Raw genomic sequence first — 20,910 nt, 5'->3', positions numbered from 1 at the left:
GCTCAGGATACATAAGTTCATTGAAAATGACACAATACGGGCTTTCAAACAGCTTAAAACAAGCCAATTCTTACATGAATAATGTTCCAAGCATTTGATGGGAGCTACAGAGACATGCTAGTTACTGCATCACACTAATACTTTTCTACTCAAATGTCACTCCATTGTTTTTCTCTTATTTTTTGTCGGTCATGGGGCTTGAACTCAGCCTGGGCACTGTTCCTGAGCTCTTCGGCTCAAGGCAAGCGCTCTACTGCTTGAGCCACAGTACCACTTCCAGTTTTCTTCTGATTGGTTAATTGAAGATAAGAGTCTCAGAGTTTCCTGCCCAGGCTGGCTTTGAACCACAGTCTTCAGATCTCAGCCTCCTGAGTAGCTAGGATTACAGGCATGAGCCACCAGCACCCAGTGTCCAACCATTCTTGACCTAGCTACTACTTTTATGCCAAGAGCAAAACTAAAATGGGTAAGGATTTTTAAAAGCTAACTTGTTAACAGCTTACCAACTTCACTGATTTGCTTCAAACTAATGACTGCCATCTATTTCCCAGGCCTGATCTCTGTCCTGTACAAAGGTGAGGGACAGTTGTGCCCATTTGGAGGGAGGAAACAAACTAAAAGTAGTTTAATTCAGATAAGCACCTGTCGGGATTCAAAAACCAATAAAAGTAATTCCAGAGGCATGAGGGCTTGATAAAATGCCAAACAGAAAGTAGTGCTTTGAAGTTCTCTTAAAACATTAGGAATAGAGAAACATTAGCTTGGGATTTCTGCTCACTCAGGTTCAGAAATTAGACATTAAGAGGAGAGAGCTCAATTGTTTTAAGAGAACAAAGCTTTGCCTAAGTACTTTGAAAGGATCCACTCCCTTTAAATGTAGCTATGTATTTTATCTATTCATTTAAGTCCAAGTACTTGTACTTGGCAAGAAGACTGGCTATAATAGCTTGTGCCAGATGACTGTATAAACTTGAAAACAATAAAAATGTTTTTTTAAAAATATTCTATGGTAGACTTTTCACTAGATTAACCTCCCAATCAAGGAAATTCCTTGGTGCTATTTATTTCAGTTTTAATATTCATTATAAAACCAGAATTTTATGCTCCTATTTAACTCTTGGGATTTACATGTTTGCTTTCTGGTTTTTTTTGGCTGTGGGGCTTGCACTCTGCCTGGGTGCTGTCCCTCAGCTCTTAGCTCAAAGTGAGCGCTGTATCGTTTCAGTCACACTTCCAGTTTTCTAGTGGTTTATTGGAGATGAGTTTCATGGCTTTTCCTGTCTAGGCTGGCTTTGAACCGTGATCCTCAGATCTCAGCCTCCTGAGTAGCTAGGATTACGGGCCTGAGCCACAGATGCCCGGCCATGTTTGCCTGTTAAGAAAACTCCTGCTCTAAATCTATCTACATCTCATGGGAAACTTTCTACTGGCCCTAAGGCTTGAACCCAGGGTCTGCTCATGGCTAGTACTCTACCCCTTGAACCATAGCTCCACTTCCAGCTTTTTTAGTAGTTAAGAGCCTCACAGACTTCTGGGCTGGCTTTGAACACCAATCCTTAGACCTCAGTAGCTAGGATTACAAGCATAAGCTACCAGTGCCCAACTGCTTGAGGTTTTGTTTTGTTTTCTAGGTCAGGTCGTGGGGTCTGAACTCTGGGTCTGGGTGCTGTCCCTCAGCTCTTCAGCTCAAGGCTAGTACTCTACCACTTGAGCCACAGCGCCACCTCCGGCTTTTTTCTTTTTGCTTATGTGGTGCTGAGGAATGGAACCCAGGGCCTCATGCATGCAAGGCAAGCGCTCTACCACTGAGCCACCTTCCCAGCCCTGCTTGAGGTTTTATTTGGCTTTGTATGACAAGTTTCTCTGGGTGAATCCATGACTTCCTTTCCACATCTCATAGTACTTATGCAAGCTTTTTTTCTAAAACAAAACAATGTCCTCTCTTCAAAGTTTTGCCAGCAGCCCAACTTTTAAGATGATGTCTTGGTGACAGATTACCTGAAATATTTCTGTAGCCAGCTTGCATACTACACAGAGCTATAGGGATTTGGGAAATGTTTGAAAACTACAGACTTTGTACAGCCAGTTATAACAGCCAGAAATGTTGATTCTTATTCATTCCAAAGGAGATAGGAGTTGTCGGTATAATTTAAGAGACAGCCACCTTGACACTATTTTTATTTAATATTACAGCTTGGCTAGTGTTAGTGTTCCAACAAAGTAATGCCTAAGGACACAACTGTCCTGGTGGGCAAGAATCAAGATGCAACACCTAATGGCTGTTTCAGCTTTCCAGGTTGATAATGGGTAGATGGGGAAGGAAATGGCACCACCGCAGCTTGTCATCTGAGCAACATCTTGAGCAGTCTCCAAAACAATGCAAATGTACAGTGTTAACATCTTTTCCATTGCTAGAAATCAAACCCAGCATCTCAGGCCTGTTAGGCCCTCTACCACTGAGCCACATCCCCAGTCCTGAATCGCAGTCAACAATATGCATTCTCCAGGAAATCCGTGTCTGCATTCTGTTGTAGGAGGGAGTTGGGAGGACTCCTGGTCCTACTCAGGTTCTTCCTTGTCAGGTTAACTTTTTGATAGCTTCAATCCACTCTGCTCGTTCAGTCTTGCTGCTGGCCTGGATGTAATAGTGTGTATCATCCTTAGTAATCACTTTGAAGAGATTTCCTTGGACATTTCCTTTAACCCCTATGCAGAAAAATAAAAGTGATTAAATATCTACTTTCGGCTGGAAGCAGCTGAAACTAGACAAAAACAATGAAGTGCTCTGCTTCTTACATACAAATTGGGTAGAATCTGGCATCCCACCAGAGATAATGCCTTCCTCTTCTCCCTCCCCAGCAATTTAAGGCTTCCACATTGCTGGACAGGACAGCCTCTTAACTTACCTTGAGCTAGCCACAAACTTACAGTTGTAGTTGAAGAGTGATATGTTCAAAGTAAGCATTTTGTGTTTGGTTTCAAATTACTTGACACCAATTTCCACATCCCTAAGATGGGGAAGAATACTGTCTTCCTACCACCGCTGATGATTGTGAAATTAGTATGATAACACATGAAAGTGTTAGTTCATGTTAAAGCACTATGTAAGTCTTAACTGTTAAGTGGAAGCTTTATGGGCCACCTGTGTAGAAATGATGGGGAAACAAGGCTTACTCAGTTACATTCTTTAAGCATAACCTTCTTAGAGGTTGGTTTTCGAGGCTTCTGGGGTTTGAACTTGGGCATGATAGGCCATTTGGGAGCTTCTTTGGGGTCAGGGTCATATTCTGTAACCCAAGATGGCTTCAGACTCACCTCAGGTGCTGGTATTATAGGTATACCTAGCTATTTAATTGTATCTCAAAACACTTAGAATGCTTCATATGCTCTTTCCTCTATTTCTGAAAATGGTTCAAAACTCCCACCATTCATGTCTCACAGAGGGAAGCCCTACTTGGCTCCCAAAGCTCTGTCTCTCCTTACAGAAGGAAAGCCACCTAGATCTTCAAGCCAGGGCCAAAGTTGCACCTTACCAGTTGGAACACCATTATCTTCCAGAGCTGACACAAGTGAACCACGAAGAGAAAACCCACCAACTGGCCTGTTCTCTTCCTGCAGAGGGAAAGAGACCTAATTAGGGATTTTGTGAACACACAGAGAGAAGGGCCATACCCTCTCATAACCATCTTGTCAGGCCTGCTACACAAATCACTTCAGGTCACTTGTAAGAGAGAGATGAGGCTGAACGCCAGCATCATGTGATCAAATCATAATACCAATGAGGAGGTTTGAGCCTCTTTGTTTCAAAGCCAGTAACAACAGTGCCAACCCCAGGTCTGCTTTGCATTCCTGGAACTGAATTTCAACACTCAGGCTGAGCACACTACCAAGAGAAGCTTTTTTTTTTTTTTTTGGTCCAGTCGTGGGGCCTGAACTCTGGGCCTGGGTGCTATCCCTCAGCTCTTCAGCTCAAGGCTAGCACTCTACCACTTGAGCCACAGCGCCACTTCCGGCTTTTTTCTTTTTGCTTATGTGGTGCTGAGGAATCGAACCCAGGGCCTCAGGCATGCAAGGCAAGCGCTCTACCACTGAGCCAACTTCCCAGCCCCAAGAGAAGCTTTTTTGCTTAATCCTTAGGTGCCTTTTACTACCAATCAGAAAAAAAGAATAATAATGTGCTAGCTGGACACAGGTAGCTCACACTTATAATCTTAGCTACTCAGGAGGCTGAGATCTGAGGATCACAGTTCAAAGCCAGCCCAGTCAGGAAAGTCCGTGAGACTCATCTCCAATAAACCATTAGAAAACTGGAAGTGGCACTATGGCTCAAGTGGTAGAACGCTTGCCTTGAACTGAAAAATTGAGGGACAGCACCCCATCCCAGAGTTCAAGCCCCACAACCAGCCAAAAAAAAAAAGTGATTATAGTACTTATTTCTGAAAAACAGATATTGCTGAACATTGAAACTGCCAGACACAAAGCTGTGATTTATGATATCTGGATGATTCCAAGCAATTTTACATATAAGGTGTCTCAGGCCCCAGAGTTCCTTCAATTAATCATTAGTTTTATCCTGAGACATGAGCAAAGCAAGAAAGAGAGCGCAAAAACAAAGCAGTTAACAGTATCAGAAATGCCTCTTAGATGCCCAGGGAGGGCAAGTTCAGAAGAAGAGGAGGGCACCCTCAGAAAGGAGACAAAAGTTGGCTTTAAATGACCATTCTCTCAGCCTGACAGGGTCTCAGGGGGCCTTAGCAAGCTCTTGGCTTTGATTAGAACTTCCTAACTGAAGACTTAGGGACAAGGGCACTGCCATCTATTCACTGTCTCATGGCCAGTCCTGCCCCTGCTGGCTTTAACACAATCTTCAGATCTCAGCCTCCTGACTAGCTAGGATTGCTCCAATTAACTAGCAAACATACAGAAGTGGAGCTGTGGCTCAAGAGGTAGAGTGCCAGCGCTGAGCAAAAAAAAGCTAAGGGACAGCACCTGGGCCCTGAGTACAAGCCCTAGTACTGGTACCAAAAAAATAAGTGACTTCTGGATTAAATATTATATAATAAACAGAAACTTCAAGCCAGGCACCAGTGGCTCATGCCTGTAATCCTAGCTATTCAGGAGGCAAGGTCTCTGAGGATCATGGTTCAAAGCCAGCCCGGGCAGGAAAGTCCATGAGACTCTTATCTCCAATCAACCACTAGAAAAGCAGAAGTGGCACTGTGGCTCAAGTGATAGAGTGCTCCCTTTGAATTGAAGAGCTCAGGGACAGTGCCCAGGCCCAGAGTTCAAGCCAAATAATCAACAATGAAAGAAGAAAGAAAGAAAGAAAGAAAAAGAAAGAAAAGAAGGAAGGAAGAAAGGAAGGAAAGAGGAAGGAAGGAAGGAGAGAAAGGAAAGAAAGAGAGAGAGAAAGAGAAAGAAAGAGAAAGAGAAAGAAAGAAAGAGGAGAGAAAAGGGAAGGAAAAGGAAAAGAAAAAAAAAGAAACTTCACAGTGAAAGGTAAGGACAGAAATTGAGGGAGGCATAATCCATCGGATCCTTGGACAGAAAATGAAGGGAGTCTGAGAAGTACCACTTCTGAGTCTCACCATCAGCCTCCAAAAAGCAGGCTTTGTGGAAGGTAAAAGATGCTTTTCCTCTGATGTGAAGGCCCTTGCCCACAGGAAATGGGGAAGGGCACACAAGAATCCACTCACTGAGCAGGCAACCCTGTGACAGGAGAAAAGAGGATCTTGCCTGTGGGAGGAAAGACAGTGCCTGGGAGACATGAATCAGGAAGTAAGCATGGCCCAGCCTGCTCTGCTGGAAGGTGCGCAGCCCCAGGGGAGTGCACAGTACTCACTTTGGAAGGGTCATAATAATGCAGGAAAGCTGGGTCCTTCCTCAGAACAAAGCGACGCACCTTCCAGTTTTTAATTTTGTGCCCCTGAAACAAAGAAATGGTTCAAACTAACTAGTGATAGTTCTACATTATTATTATTTTTTTTTTGCTTGCTTCTACACATCTACCTGTTGCCAAATCCCAACAATCCAGCAGGTCCCAATGGGACTACATTCTAAAGACAGCCTGCAGGAAAGGCAAGGATTTCAGTGACATGTCCTTGCCTTTGCCTGACAGGATCCCCTTTGCCTGACAGGATCTCACAAGGTTCGAGGTGTGGCTCAGGTGGTAGAGCATCAGCCAATGAGCAAAAGCAAGCATCATATAGAAGCTCTGAGTCCTGGTCTCAGACAAGAGGGAAAAAAAAAAATACATTTGAGCCGGGCGCCAGTGGCTCACACCTGTAATCCTAGCTACTCAGGAGGCTGAGATCTGAGGATCACCGTTCAAAGCCAGCCTACGCAGGAAAGTCCATGAGACTTTTTTTTTGGTGGCGGGGGGACTGGTCGTGGGGCCTGAACTCTGGGCCTGGGCGCTGTCCCTCAGCTCTTCAGCTCAAGGCTAGCACTCTACCACTTGAGCCACAGCGCCACCTCCAGCTTTTTTCTTTTTGCTTATGTGGTGCTGAGAAATCGAACCCAGGCCCTCATGCATGCAAGGCAAGCGCTCTACCACTGAGCCACCTTCCCAGCCCCTCCATGAGACTCTTATCTCCAATAAGCCACTAGAAAACCTGAAGTGGCGCTGTGGCTGAAGTGGTAGAGAGTTTGCCTTGAGCTGATGAGCGCAGAGACAACATCCAAGCCCAAAGGTCAAGCCCCATGACCGACCAAAAAAAAAAAATACATTTGGTTAACAAAGCTAAGGAGAGTTAGCACCAGAAGAAATGGGGTTCATTACTCTAAAATCACTTGGGGCATTAAGAAAGAGAGGGATGGGACTGGAGCAATGGCTCAGAAGTAAATCACTGGCTTAGCATGTGCAAGGCTCTGGGTTTAATCCCCAAATGAAAAAAATTAAAAAAAAAAAAAAAGAAGCAGGTGTCAACTGGACTGAGAGCTTATGGGTCCACCTGAACCCAATGCACCAACCCTGTAAGGGTCAACTTAGCCCCAAAACAAACCTATGGTGCATTTTTATTTGTGTGTGTTACATGTGTATGCACATACACAGTAAAATGGTTACAGCATTCTAAACCAGAAAAGGAAATGATTAGCTTTAGTGTATGATATAATCTAAAATGCATAAGATATTGATGTGTGTGTGTGTGAGAGAGAGAAAGGAGACTGACTTCTTTTTTGCCTCATATCATATCATATCCCAAACGTCCTTTCTCCACACCCTTTCCTGCTCCACATTGCCTCCCTCAGCAAGGACCTTCTCAGGTCCAGAAGAAAGACACAGTAGATAGGCAGCTATATGGATGGTAAAGAATCTTAGAGCAGAGAAGAAGCAGGTAACAACATGTGAATCCAGCAGCTATGCAGAAGTCACTCTTCTAGGTGATAATTACATGTGTGTTAGTCTTTCTAGAGCAACCTTTGTGTCTAGTATGGGGGGGGGGGGGAGCGAACACACACATCTCTGACCCGCTTCCTGTGGATTCTGCTGACAAGGAGTGTTCTCAGTCCCTGTCTCCCCTCTGGGTTCATTCCCACCTTCCATAAATGTGCCCACTGTCCATCTTCTCCTCCCAAAGGCAGCCATACCTGTTTGGCTAGATAACCTTGTTTGATCACTGTACCACTTAACTCCATGGTGCTGAGACTAATTTCTTCCTTGGGGCTTATCTTCTTTTTATAGCTCTCAGCCTAGAGGGAAAGGAGAGGACTTGTCACCAAAGACACCCAGGCCAAGGGTATGGGGACTGTGAGGGAAAGTGGAATTCTTCAATATAGAACCCCCTTGCTCCCTTGGGGTAAAGCTGTGCCCTACACCCTAGGCCCCTCCCCGCCACCGTGTACACTCCCTCCCATTCTCCTCTTCCTGTTTCCTTCCCTGTGTCCTAGTAGCAAGAAGGGCCCATCCCTAACTTACAAAAGTGTACAGGGCCGTGGAGTCATCCAGGAACTGCTCAGCCAGATCCCCGGAGCGGATGGCTCCCATGCTCCGGACTCCTACAGGCCTGAGGAAATTCTCCTCCATGAGCACTGAAGCCAGAGTCACAGCCTCCAAACGGCTTGCTGCAAAGCTGTTGGAGATGAGCCAATCCACCAGGGAGGAGCCTGTGCCAGGGCAAGGGAAACACCTGTCAGACAGAGGCTGCAAGCCCAGTCACCTCCTTACAGGGCTTGGTCAATGACTTTATTGACAGAAAGTTCCTGGAAAGCCTCAGACCTCTCTATCCAAGTGCAGATGGGGGCCATAGCAGCTACACAGAGCCACAGCTATACCCCCATGTGGCCATGTCAAGCCAACCTGTTGCTCATCAGGCAACCCTGGTCTCAATACAGCCTGGTCAGACTCTTGGCTGATGCCCCGATCTCTTCTCCATCACCAGGCCCCAAATCTCCCTGGGACAGGTGGGCTCACCCAGAAAGGTCTTCTTGTAGGTGCTTCCCTGCTCCATGTTGGGACTTGGCCGGATTCCACTGCTGCTGTCATGCATCTTGTCCACAATACGACTATATGGAAGGAATGTGAAAGAGAGGAGACCCTTATCACACTGACAACTACAAGTGAGAAACTGATTCCTTTACACTCAGTCTGGTTCCTTATGGGCTGTTGCATGCAGTCTAAACTCCTCCAGGGATTCTCCACATCCCACAGCTCTGGAAATCCACCCTTCCCTGAAGCAACTTCCTCACCTGCCTGCAGCTTAGTAGTGGACTCAGAGCCAAAGCAAGTATCCTACCAAGATTATACTATAGTGCTGCATTTGGAATTTTATGAGCTCAGGAATGAACTCACTCCACATGTCTGATAGGTGTAATTATAGGGCCACCTGCCTGGAGATGAGGCTGGGGGGGGGGGGGGGAGGGGAGGGAGGGGGGAGGTTCCACGATGGAAATTCCTTTACAGTCTCATCTCCACCTGCCTGGTTTTCCTTCTCTATGGCACAATTGCTGCCACTGGCAGATCTTGTCTCATTTTTACTTATATATGGAGCATACAAGACCGATGAGATGAGCCCTTGTTTCTTCCTGCAATGCCTCTGCTAAGCACAGCATACACAGTAGGCTGCACTGAGGCCAGGCTGGGCGAAGGGGCCAGGCAGGCCGGGCACTCACTGCAGGCTGATGTGAGAGGGCAGCTTGAAGGAGTTTTTCAGGATGTGGAGTTGCTGCACCTTCCCCGGCTGCCCTGCATGGATCGCCCCTGTGATCTCAAAGGCCCAGGCGTCCCTCTCCTCTCGAGAACAGGCCTCCAGGAAGTACTCCGTGGAAGTCCGGGTCTTCAGCTTAATAAGGAGCTGTGGAAAGAGATAGCCAATCAGAATAGCACCATGAAGCAGATCAGGAAAGAGACTATTGGCAGGAGAAATGATACAGCCACAGTTGATCCAAGCCATATACACCAAGCCCCTTGCCAACAATGGATCCTTACAGATTCATCTGGAAATCATCCAGTGACTGGATATATGTGGTCTCCTAAGAAAGACTTTCTCTCTTTCTTTTAATTCTTGTACCAGTACTGGATTTGAACTCATGATCTTGACCCTGTCCCTTAGCTTTTCCACTCAAGGCTAGTGCTCTACCACTTGAGCCATAATATACCTTTTAGCTTTTTGCTGATTAAGAGATTTAAACTAATTGGTTAATAAATAGGAGTGTCATGGACTTTTCTGCTCAGGCTGGTTTGACTTCAATCTTCAGCTTCCTGAGTAGCTAGGATGACAGGCTTGAGCCACCAGTACCCAGCAGTTATGAAGTTGTTGTTGTTGTTTTTAGTAACAGATCAAAACTTTCATGATCGGGCTGGGAAGGTGGCTCAGTGGTAGAGCGCTTGCCTTGCATGCCTGAGGCCCTGGGTTCAATTCCTCAGTACCACATAAGCAAAAAGAAAAGAGCTGGAAGTGGCACTGTGGCTCAAGTGGTAGAGCGCTAACCTTGAGCTGAAGAGCTGAGGGACAGCACCCAGGCCCAGAGTTCAGGCCCCAGGACCAGACCAAAAAACAAAAACAAAACAAAACAAAAAAACTTTCATGATCCTCATCAAATCATGTGAGATATTCAGGCCCAATCATTTTATCTCATTTTTTAGATGACAAATGGAAGCTAAGAGAGGTTTAACAACTTGCCCAAAGTCACAAACATGGTTTGTGGCAGAGCCAGGATTTGAACGTAAATCATTCAATTACATCTCTGAGCTCTTTCCATGGCCCAACTTCCCCGAAGAGACCAAAGAGGGGTGGGGGGCGGGATCCAGGAGAAGCAGCTTGGACAGAAAGTTAGACAGTAGAATCAATCACTTACTGGTCGGTTTTCATACTCCAGGCAGGGGCAGGTGATAGTGCAGCCATCCAGAAGGATCCGGCCCTTGGGGGTTGTCATTCTCCGACCACCCTCAAGCTTGTAATACAGCAATGTGTTCTGCCGAAGGATGAACCACCGTGCCTTCCAGTTGTGGACAATGTGGCCCTATGGACAGACAGGAAAGAAAGCAAGAGGAGAGGTGGTTAAGGGGAGAAAATTACAAGCAGGGAGAGGAATCTTGTTACTCAAGCAACCAGACTCTACAGGGACACAGCTGTCCAACAGTGCTTTAATCTGAATCTGGCTCTCTCTCTTAGTCATCTCTTTTGAGATGTAACCAAAACCTCTGGCATTAACCTTCTACTTCCTATTGGACTTGTTTTGTTTGATTTTTCTCCCATTATAAATGTGTGTGTGTGTGTGTGTGTGTGTGTGTGTGTGTGTGTGTGTATGTGTGTGTGTGTGTGTGTGTGTAGAGCTAGGGATTGAACTCAGGGCCTCTCATATATTAACCACTTTACTTCTTTAACAAAAAGTCTGTAACTTCTTGTCATAAGTCTTAAACTGCAACATATAAGGAAGAGAATAATCACTCCCTATAATCTGCTACTAGAAGACAGCCATCATCACTAATATTTGGTATTTTCTTCTTGTATTTTTTCCATTTGCCTTTACTTTATGATTTTTTAATTAGGACAATATTACATATATCTATATTTTTTAGCTTTGTGTTCTCATGCTGAGCACTGTCTCACAGAATTAAGTTTCCTAAAATATATTTTTCAGTCATCACTATGTGAATGTATAATTTACTTACCACTTTTCTTTTCTTTTCTTTTCTTTTTTTTTTGCCAGTCATGGGGCCTGAATTCTGGGCCTGGGCACTGTACCTCAGCTTTTCAGACCAAGGTGAGCACTCTACCACTTGAGCCACTACTTGAGCACTACTTCCAGCTTTTTCTGCTTATGTGGTGCTGAAGAATCGAACCCAGGGCCTCATGAATGCAAGGCAAGCTACCACTGAGCCGCATTCCCAGCCCCTATTTACCACTTTTCTGTTGTATATATTTTAATCTGTACCTGTGCTTTATTTTCACGTTGAAATATAATTCTTGGAGAAATTGCTACTAGTCAAAATATGTGAGCTATCTGGAAAGTTGATCTATGACTGCATTGCAGTACTAAGGGCCTTCATAATCTTACCTAATCAACAGTGGCAAGTATTAGAAGGTAGTTTGGGGGGATTCCCAAGTGAATCATGAAGCAAACATTCAAGATAGTTGGGTATGGGCAGAGAGCTTCTTTCTAGAACAGACCAGCGGATGGAGGAAAGTTTATGGAGTGATCAGAAAGAAATGAGCTTGGCACACACTCAGAAAAAAACCTTCTTAGGTGTTGGTGGCTCAGGTCTGTAATGCTAGCTGGTGACTCAGGTCTGTAATGCTAGCTACTCGGGAGGCTGAGATTCAGAGGATCATGGTGTAAAGTGAGTCTAGGCCAAAAAAAAAAAAGTCTAATAAACTTCATCTCCAAAATAACTAGCAAAAAAGCCAGCTGGAGGTATGACTCAAATGGTATAATGTCAGTCAACCGAGCAAACAAGCCAAGCAAGCTTAAGTCTCCAAATTTAAATTCCAGTACAAGAAAGAAAGAGAAAGAAAAAAAAGAAGGGAGGGAGGGAGGGAAGGAGGAAGGAAAGAAGGAGGGAAGGAAGGAAGGAGAGAGGGAGGGAGGGAAGAAAGGGAGGAAGGAAGAAAGAAAACAAAAGAAAAGCACCTTGGCATATTTTCCACTTTAGGATACAGTTTCAATCCTAAGAGATGCACTTTACCCACATCAAAGACTTCCCCTAATTCACTCATTTCCATCCCTTCTCACATGTGCAGTGCTGTGACTATTCCATGCCTGGCCTATACTGTGAGGGGTTAGACAATCAGTTGTGGAAGGACCAGTCTGTACCAGAGCTGTGTGTGCACACTACTGTGCTTTGTTGGGCACTGATCTAAACCCAAGCAGAATTTACTATGGCAACCAAACAAAGCTTGTAACAAAGTCAATCTGACTAGAGCATGCTCTCTCAGCGTTCTTCCTGACAGAGAATCTAGATGTAGCCTGAGGTTGACAATTTTACCTGATACATGCACACAAGTTTAAAGAAGCAAAAAAGATTGGGATCTGACTCCTCAGTTACTAGGGCTCTCTACAGCTACCCATAGAATCTAGGCCCAAGTCCCCATTTCCTACAACCACCCTACTTGGCTGGTCTGGGGTGTCTGGGTGCTTAAGAATTCAAGGCAGACTGGGCACTGGTGGCTCACACCTGTGATCCTAGCTACTCTGAAGGCTGAGATACAATGATTGCAATTTGACGCCAGACTGAGCAGGAAAGTCTGAGACTCTTCAGAAAGCTGAAGTGGCATTATGGCTCAAAGTGGTAGAGTCCTAGCCTTGAGCATAAAAGGTCAGGGACGGCACCCAGGCCCTTAGTTCAAGTCCCAGAACCAATATTCATACACACACACACACACACACGCACACACACACACACACACACTCACACAGATTTAAGGCAGTCGATTGCTGGCATACAAAGCTGTAGCTGGTGGAGGGAGAGAATAATACACCCTGAGTCGATGGAGCCATGGTTGGTTTGGGGAGAAGAGAGAGCAGAATTATCTTAACCCTTAAAACTTAAGTGTTGGGCTGGGAAGGTGGCTCAGTGGTAGAGCGCATGCCTTGCATGCATGAGGCCCTGGGTTCGATTCCTCAGCACCACATAAGCAGAAAAGAAAAGCTGGAAGTGTTGCTGTGGCTCAAGTGGTAGAGCGCTAGCCTTGAGCTGAAAAGCTGAGGGACAGAGCTCAGGCCCAGAGTTCAGGCCCCACGACTGGACCCAAAAAAAAATTAATTAATTAAATAAAATAAAACTTAAGTGTTGTAGAATGAACTGTGTGCCCCTTTACATTGATATGCTGAAGCTGTAACCCCAATAAACTCAGCATATGACTGTATTTGAAAATAGGGACTTTGAAGCCAGACACCAGTGGCTCACGCCTGTAATCCTCGCTACTCAGGCGGCTGAGATCTGAGGATCACGGTTCAAAGCCAGCCCAGGCAAGAAAGTCAGTGATGTATCTCCAATACATCACTAGAAAACCAGAAGTGGCGCTGTGGCTCAAGCGGTAGAGCATTTGAGTTGAGCTGAAGAGCTGAGGGTTAGTGCCCAAGCCCAGAGTTCAAGCCCCATGACCAACAAAAAAAAAAAGGAAGAAAGAAAATAGGGACTTTGAAGAGTTAGTTAAGTTAAAATAGAGCCAAAGTCCAATCTGGACTGCTGCCCTTGTAAGGAAGAGGAGTTTGGGCCCAGAGAAACATCACTAGGGATGTGTTGAGACACAGAAAAGACTGCAAACACAGGCACGAAGCCATCAGCAACTGAGAGGAAAATCCCCAGGAGGAATCAAACCTTTCTAAACCTTGATCTGAGCCATCTGAGTTCCAGCCTCTGAAACACAAAGAAACTGACTTCTGATGTATAACAAGAAAGGAAGCTGCTCCATCTCACTCTGGTGGCCCTAGCACCCTAATGCAATAGGGAGAAGAGGAAGGGAGTTGAGGTATAGGGGGAGAGAATCTAACCAACAGATGGCGAGCATAAATACAGCATAGCGGTGGTGTTCTCTCTTGGACAAAATGTTATACTTTTAGGAATCCCTTGTACTTAGGGAGACAAGAGATGACCAAGCTTCTGCTAATCATAAGCATAGAGCACTGATACTCTATGGCAAATTAGAAACTTTGGTGAGGGCAGCAGTAGAGGTACAGTTTCTTCTGACAGCCAAGCCATGAAATGAGTAAGGACAAGTATCCAACATCTTCTGATAGGAATGATGCCCGCTTCAGAGCCACTGGGCATTTCTATGGGACCACCTCCTCCCCAGCTTTGTAACACTGCAGCTTGATTATCTAGCTGCACCCTGATTCCTGGCTTGTTTAATATCCTCAGTGAAATCTCCATGGTTCAGACTCACCAGAGCAGAATGGGTAATGAGCAAGTAGTGAAGGCTGACAGCAAAGGAGAGAAGTTTGAAAAGAAAGGTTAATGACAGCCGGGCCTGGTCGCTCACGCCTGTAATCCCAGCTACTCAGAAGGCTGAGATCTGAGTGGCGTGGTTCAAAGCCAGCCCAGACAGGAAAGTCCGTGAGACTCTTATCTCCAAAAAACCACTAGAAAACCAGAAGTGGCACTGCGGCTCAAGAGGTAGAGCGCTCACCTTGAGCTGAAGAGCACAAGGACAGCGCCCAAGCCCAGAGTTCAAGCCCCAAGACTGACTAAAAGAAAAAAAAAAAAAGGTTAATGACAGATGATTTGATATGTCTGAAGCAAATTCAAAAGAGCTGATGACACTCATAAATGTATTCAAATCCCTTGACCTGATAATTCCGTATCTGTGCTAAGTACACAAGCTAGACTATGGAATAGGTGGGAGTTTCTTTCTGTGCCAGTGTTGGGGCTTGAACTCAGGGCCTGGGCACTGTCCTTTAGTTTTTTCACTCAAGGCTAGTGCTCTACCACTCAAGCCACAAGCTCCATTTCTGGATTTTTTGGTAGTTAATTGGGGATAAGAGTCTCATGGACTTTTCTGCCTAGGCTGTCTTCAAGCCACAATCCTCAGATCTCAGCCTCCTACGTAGCTATTTTAAAGAGGAGGAAATAGAGACCAAGAAGGCCTTACCCAAGATTTAAAAAAGAAAGACAGAGATGGCATTGATTATGGGATGAACTTTAAATTCCCTAGCTGGGCTCTGGTGGCTCATACCTACAATCTTAGCTACTCAGGAGGCTGAGATCTGAGGATCATGGTTCAAAGCCAACCCTGGCAGGAAAGTCTGTGAGACTCTTATCTCCAAATAGCCACTCAGAAAACCAGAAGTGGTGCTGTGGCTCAAGTGGTAGAGCGCTCGCCTTGAGCTGAAGGGCTGAGGGACAGCACCCAGGCCCAGAGTTCAAGCCCCATGAACGACAAGAAAAAAAGTCCTAACCTACCTGTGAATGTGACACTTAGAAATAAGATCTTTGCAGATGTAATCAAATTAGGATGAAATCACATAGAGCTGGCCACTAATGCAATATGACTGACATCCTTAGAGAAGAGGAAAATTTTAGATGCTGAGAAATACATGGGAAGATGACAATCATGTGCTCATATAACAATGGATCTATAAGCCAAAGAATACCCAGATTATCAGCAAGCACCAGAAGCTAGCCAGGTAAAACCTCTCCTGACCAGTCTCAGAAGTGCTGAACAAGGCCTTGCCCACACCTGGCCTTTGGAACTTCCAACCTTCAGAACCCCTTCTGTGTATTTTCTATTATGTTTTTTCTTTTACTCATATCTTGTATCTTTTTACTGTTTAGATTCTAGTACTATAAGCCCTTTTACTATATGCATAACCGTCATCTAACTAATCATGTGCTTATTTGAAGGGTCATGTTTGTATTTCCAGTTTTATAAATAGCATTCTGTTCATCAAGCTTGTACAGTACTTCCTGAAGGTAGACACCTACCAGTGCAATTCTCAGGGCAAAGCATCATTTTGCTCTGAGCTATGAGGCCAGCAGCTGTCTTCCCAAGCAGAGCAGTCCAACCCAGTCCAGCCCACTGTACTGGGCTTCCTGCCCTTTCGTTCCCAGAGAGCCAAACCCACTGAGCTTCCTGCCTTTTGCTTGGAGCTGGTTTCTTTCTTGTCTGGACCAGATTAAGAGCCAAATCCTTCATGCCTCTGCCTGCCTGACTCCAGCATGGCCCCTTGATAACTGTTCTGTTTCCTGGCTTCCAGCTCAGGCCTGTCCTACCTCTAGTCTATAAACTCTCCAAACCTTCCTACTCCTGCTATTACAGCCCTGAAACCTCTCCCATGGACAGGACTTCTGTTCCTTCTGGGAGGAAAGGAGATACAGAGCAGTGATAGATGGATCAGAAGTTAGTGACCACAGCAAGGGTGTTGGGGCTAGCCTCCCTCCGGCACTGGGCGGGAATGGGTCTGGCTTCCATTTGCCTCTGGGTCAGGCTTTAAATCCCTTTGGGTTTGTCTCATTGAGGGGGAGGGTTTCAGCCTAGCCCTGTTTTTTCCATAAGCTTTAGGACAGACCTGCTGACTTGCCTCACTTGTCTGCATCCTGGATCCCCTAACTAGATCATGCAGAAGAACATGCCCATCCTCCCTGCCTGTCCACATTTTGGCCCTGCACCCATTAGCCCTGTAACTGTCATGCAAATATCTCCTGGGGTGCAGGAGGAGACCCACACACCCCCATCTGAAGGGTTTGATCTCCAGTCAACTCCACTCTTCCACAGACCCCCAACCAGAGTCCAGCAACCAACAATAAACCAAAATTCACACCATCACCCTACAAGCGACAAGACAGTGAGAAGCGGCAGAAGTTCCTCACCTGTTGTCATTCTGAGGTGCAGCACCCGCCACAGGCCCCCAAGGGACCCTTCCAGTTCACTCAGGATAACACAGAGTGGGCTTGCTATTGTGGACAGGCTTATATCCACTCTGAACCTTGATCTGGCCTCAGCCTCTTACCCTCCTTGCTCATAGCTTTGTGCAAACTACCCCTTTCCTCCTAATCAAATACGGAGCAACATAAAGCGGACGTGGAATCTGAACATGCCTTGAACCTTTTCGGCTGATGAAGCTGAGCAGGCCACCAGGTGAGGCAGTGTGTGAGAGGGATGGTCTCTTTGTCCCTTGTTATCTCTCAAAGGTATAAAGTCAGGAAAGTCAAAAGTTTCAGGCCCAAATTTATCAAAGTGAAAGTTTGAGTTAACATCAAAGTTAAAGTTATTTTTCTGGGTGCTAGAAATCAGACCCTGGATCTCAATGCATGCTGAGCAAGCCTCTACCACAGAGCTACAGCCCTAAAAATAATTTTTAAAGTATCTAACTTCCTCTTTCAGCTGCTCTTTCAATCACTGTCTACTTCAATCCCAGATAACCTGGGTTTCTTGTTTGTTTGTTTGTTTTGCCTATTGTGGGGCTTGAACTCAGCCTGGGCGCTGTCCCTCAGCTCTTCAGCTCAAGGCAAATGCTCTACCACTTGAGCCACAGCACCACTTCTGGTTTTCTGGTGGTTAATTGGAGAGAAGAATCTCACAGACTTTCCTGCCTGGGCTGGCTTTGAACCATGATCCTCAGATGTCAGCCTCCTGAGTAGCTGGGATTACAGGCGTGAACCACTGGCACCCGGCTAGACATTCTGTTTTTGATTGGACCCTTGCTTTGGGTGGGCAACGTGAGGTGATAGGGAAAGACTGAAGAGTTCTCATGCCATGTCACACTAGCTCTGGACACGCTGCCGCATCTGTCTGACCCTCTAACCCCTGTCTAATTTCTTCATCTGTAACAATACCCACTGTACATGGTACTTGGTGGCTAGGAAAAGAGTCGGAGGAGGTTGTGGCACAGTCAGCCTGAGGGGCTTTGCTATTGGCTCCACCACTGACTTTCTCCATCACCCAGAGCAAGTCATTTAATCTCTCCCAGTTTTCCGGCTTTCGTTTGCCTTTTGGCAAAAAGGCTATTGGGATGTTTATTCAAGACAATGTGCAAGACTGTCTAAAAAAAACAACAGCAAGCCAGGACCCGGTGGCTCATGCCTGTAATCCAGGCTACTCAGGAGGCTGAGATCGAAGGATTACAGTTCAAAGCCAACCCAGGAAGGAAAGTCCATGAGACTCTTATCTCCAATCACCAGAAAACCGGAAGTGGTGCTTTGGCTCAAGTGGTAGAGTGAGCTGAAGTGCTCAGGGACAGTGCCCAGGGTTCAAGCCCCATGATGGACAAAAAGAAAAGAAAAGAAAAAAGATACAACAGTATTTCTCTTTCCTCCCATATGGTAAACTATAGGACACAGACTCCTTGCTTTAATCCAATGTATGTAAATAGTATACAACTCATAATTTCTTTTTTATTTTTCTTTTTAAATTGACGTACTATTTGTACCTATCAATACATATACTTTTCAATACATGTATACAATTTGTAATGATCAGATCAGGATAACAGGTAGATCTGCCACCTCAAAAGTCTCTAATGCTATTTTAAAATATACACCAAATGGTTAGCAGCCATAGTTACCCCAATGAGTTAAACCAAACACTAGAAGTTTTCTTTCTTTCCAACTGCACTTCTGTACCTGTTCACCTCCTCCCTGCCTCTCAGTCATGGTATTCATGTGTGTGTGTGTGTGTGTGTGTGTGTGTGTACTGGGGACTGCTCCGTGTGTGTGTGTGTCTGTCTGTCTGTCTGTCTGGGGGGGAGGGGGGGAGAGGCGCACCACAAAGTTCACAGACCACTCTGGGAATATCACCCTGGCGGCTGCCGGTCCCCCTCCCTCGCGTACCCCCGAATCTGCCTTGGTGCCAGCATCGACGTGCCACCCTGTGGTCCCCGCGGGCACACAGCCCGACAGACGGACGCCCCCCCCCCCCCATGCAGCACCCGAGCTGGGCGCGCGGTGCCCTCCCGCAGGTGGGGCGGGGGGACGCGGGGGCGACGCTCGGGGACACTCACCCGCTTCACGAGGAAGCCCTCCTTCAGCACGCCGTCCTCCATGTCCCACGCCAGGCGCGCCGGCCGCGATCCTCGCGCGCTCAGCCCGCGCCCAGGGCGCCCAGGAAGCGGCTCGGCCGCGGCGGGGAGACGCCCGCCTGCCTGGCACGCGTCCAGGGCGGGAGAGCGCGGCCTCCCGGGCCGGAGGCGGCGTTCCCGCCGGGAGGGGATCAGGGCCCCAGGTCAGTCCTCGGGGTGCAGAGTCTGCCGCCGCGCCTCGGCCCCCGCCGGGCGGGGTGCCCGTCCCGCCGCCCGCCGCGGCCTCGGCCCGCTCCCTCCGCCCAGCCTTAGTTAGCCCCGTGCTGGATGTCCACGGGTGGCTCGGAGTCCCGTGCATCCCTGAAAAGGTTTCCACAACCTGGAACCATTCCCGAGCCCAGGAGGAGGAGGAGGAGGACGGGGGACCGGGAGAGGGTGGAACTGAGAACTTTGCCCTGGCCGTGGGGCAGAGCAGAGCGCGCCCGGGCAGGAAAAGTCAGAAGGTGCTGGAGCCAACACACGCTGCAGGGCCTCTGCCCAAAACACAGCCTCCGGAGGGAGGGAGGGAGGGAGGGAAAGGAAGGGAGAAAGGAAGGAAGGAAGGGAGAAAGAAAGGAAGGGAGGGGCTGGGAAGGTGGCTCAGTGGTAGAGCGCTTGCCTTGCATACATGAGGCCCTGAGTTCGATTCCTCAGCGCCACATAAGCAAAAAGAAAAAAGCCAGAAGTGGCTCTGTGGCTCAAGTGGTAGAGCGCTAGCCTTGAGCTGAAGAGCTGAGGGACAGCGCCCAGACCCAGAGTTCAGGCCCCACGACCGGACCCAAAAAAAAAAAACAGAAAGAAAAGAAAGAAAGAAAGGGTTCTTACATTAGGGGGAAATTTTAAGAAGATACCAAGGAACTCAATCTATTTCAATATTATATTAATGCTATATAAAAATAAATGTCAGCCGGATACTGGTGGCTCACACCTGTAATCTTAGGGTCTAAGAATACTGAGATCTGAGGATTGTAGTTTGAAAAGTCCATGAGACTTATCCTCAATTAACCAGCAAAAAGCCAGAAGGAGAAGTGGGCCCAAAAGGTAGAATACCAGTCTTGAAAAAGAAAAAAAAAAAAAAAAAAAAAGCCAAGCCAGAGCATAGGGCCAGCACAAAAATAAATGAATGAATGAATGTAAAAAAAAAAAGGAAAAAATTCCATGATCAACTAACTATCAAGATAGGATCGGCTGGGAAGGTGGCTCAGTGGTAGAGCCCTTGCCTTTCATGCATGAGGCCCTGGGTTTGGTTCCTCAGCACCACATGAGCAGAAAAAGCCAGAAGTGGCAAGGATGCCTTTCAAAACTACCCCCCAAGCTGACTCCTAATCCTCCCAAAGCACCTATCCTGGGGCTTCTGTCAAACTGCTGCCCCTCAGTCTGAACAAGGCACATTCCTCATACCCTTAGACCCAGAGAGACCTGGCTTGGGCACTGTGTTGCTAGAGCAACGGCCCACTGGCTTTTGGACCTCCCAGTCCAAAACAATAATGTTTCCATCTGCTTTCTAGTAGTAGGTGTTAGGTTTTGCTTAATGCATAGCTACTGCATGAGATGACTTGATTATCTCAGCTTTCCAGGCCAAGAAACTGAAGCTCCAAGCATTTAAATATAATTTGCCCAGTTACACAGCTCCAGGACATTGTAAGTGCATGTGCTTCTCAAAGGAATGGACCAGCTCTGAAACCTGGCTGGCCTCAGACCCAGGACAGGAGAGGTTGGGAGCTCTGTCTGATCCTCTCTAGTTGCTTCTGCTCCTCCATCCCAGAGGCTGACAAGGGGAGGTGTTGTCTTTGGACCTGAGAGAGATTTGTCCTCTCTTCTGGTAGGTCTCCTATCAAGGACCAGTTAAGGCATCAGCCTAGAGCCTGATTCCTCACAGGGAAATCCCTGGTGCAGCCTGCCCTATCTGACTCACTAGACCCAGGGTGTGAGTCAGACCCCTTCCTTCCCTGGGCTGTGGTAGCCCATGGGGAA

At 46.7% G+C, this 20,910-nt stretch overlaps 1 protein-coding gene across 1 annotated transcript; it reads right to left on the bottom strand.

The window, feature by feature from the left end:
• Positions 1–1,845: 1,845 nt before the first annotated feature.
• On the bottom strand, positions 1,846–19,019 carry Plek2 (pleckstrin 2). The gene is made up of 9 exons (XM_042691804.1): positions 18,880–19,019; positions 10,297–10,461; positions 9,112–9,293; positions 8,414–8,505; positions 7,919–8,106; positions 7,591–7,692; positions 5,843–5,926; positions 3,534–3,612; positions 1,846–2,706 (listed from the first exon to the last, which is right to left on the bottom strand). The coding sequence occupies exons 1-9, from the start codon at positions 18,919–18,921 to the stop codon at positions 2,579–2,581; spliced, it is 1,062 nt and encodes a 353-aa protein (XP_042547738.1). The 5' UTR covers positions 18,922–19,019; the 3' UTR covers positions 1,846–2,578.
• Between the last annotated feature and the right edge of the window lie 1,891 nt (positions 19,020–20,910).

Source organism: Dipodomys spectabilis, unplaced genomic scaffold, assembly GCF_019054845.1.
Source record: "Dipodomys spectabilis isolate Male_0828 unplaced genomic scaffold, ASM1905484v1 ptg000146l, whole genome shotgun sequence".
In the NCBI taxonomy this organism is placed as follows: Eukaryota; Metazoa; Chordata; class Mammalia; order Rodentia; family Heteromyidae; genus Dipodomys; species Dipodomys spectabilis.
The sequence above is the reverse complement of the archived record's forward strand: the minus strand, read 5'-3'. Positions and strand labels throughout refer to the sequence as shown.

What these genes read in the sequence shown, in the direction of transcription:
- Plek2 (XM_042691804.1), bottom strand. Translation starts at nt 18,921, where the DNA reads ATGGAGGACGGCGTGCTGAAGGAGGGCTTCCTCGTGAAGCGG. An exon ending in CCCTCTCACATCAGCCTGCA is followed by an intron (nt 8,506 to 9,111) that starts GTGAGTGCCCGG and finishes CCTTCCATATAG; the next exon opens with TCGTATTGTGGACAAGATGC. An exon ending in AGATAATGGTGTTCCAACTG is followed by an intron (nt 2,707 to 3,533) that starts GTAAGGTGCAAC and finishes TTTTCTGCATAG; the next exon opens with GGGTTAAAGGAAATGTCCAA.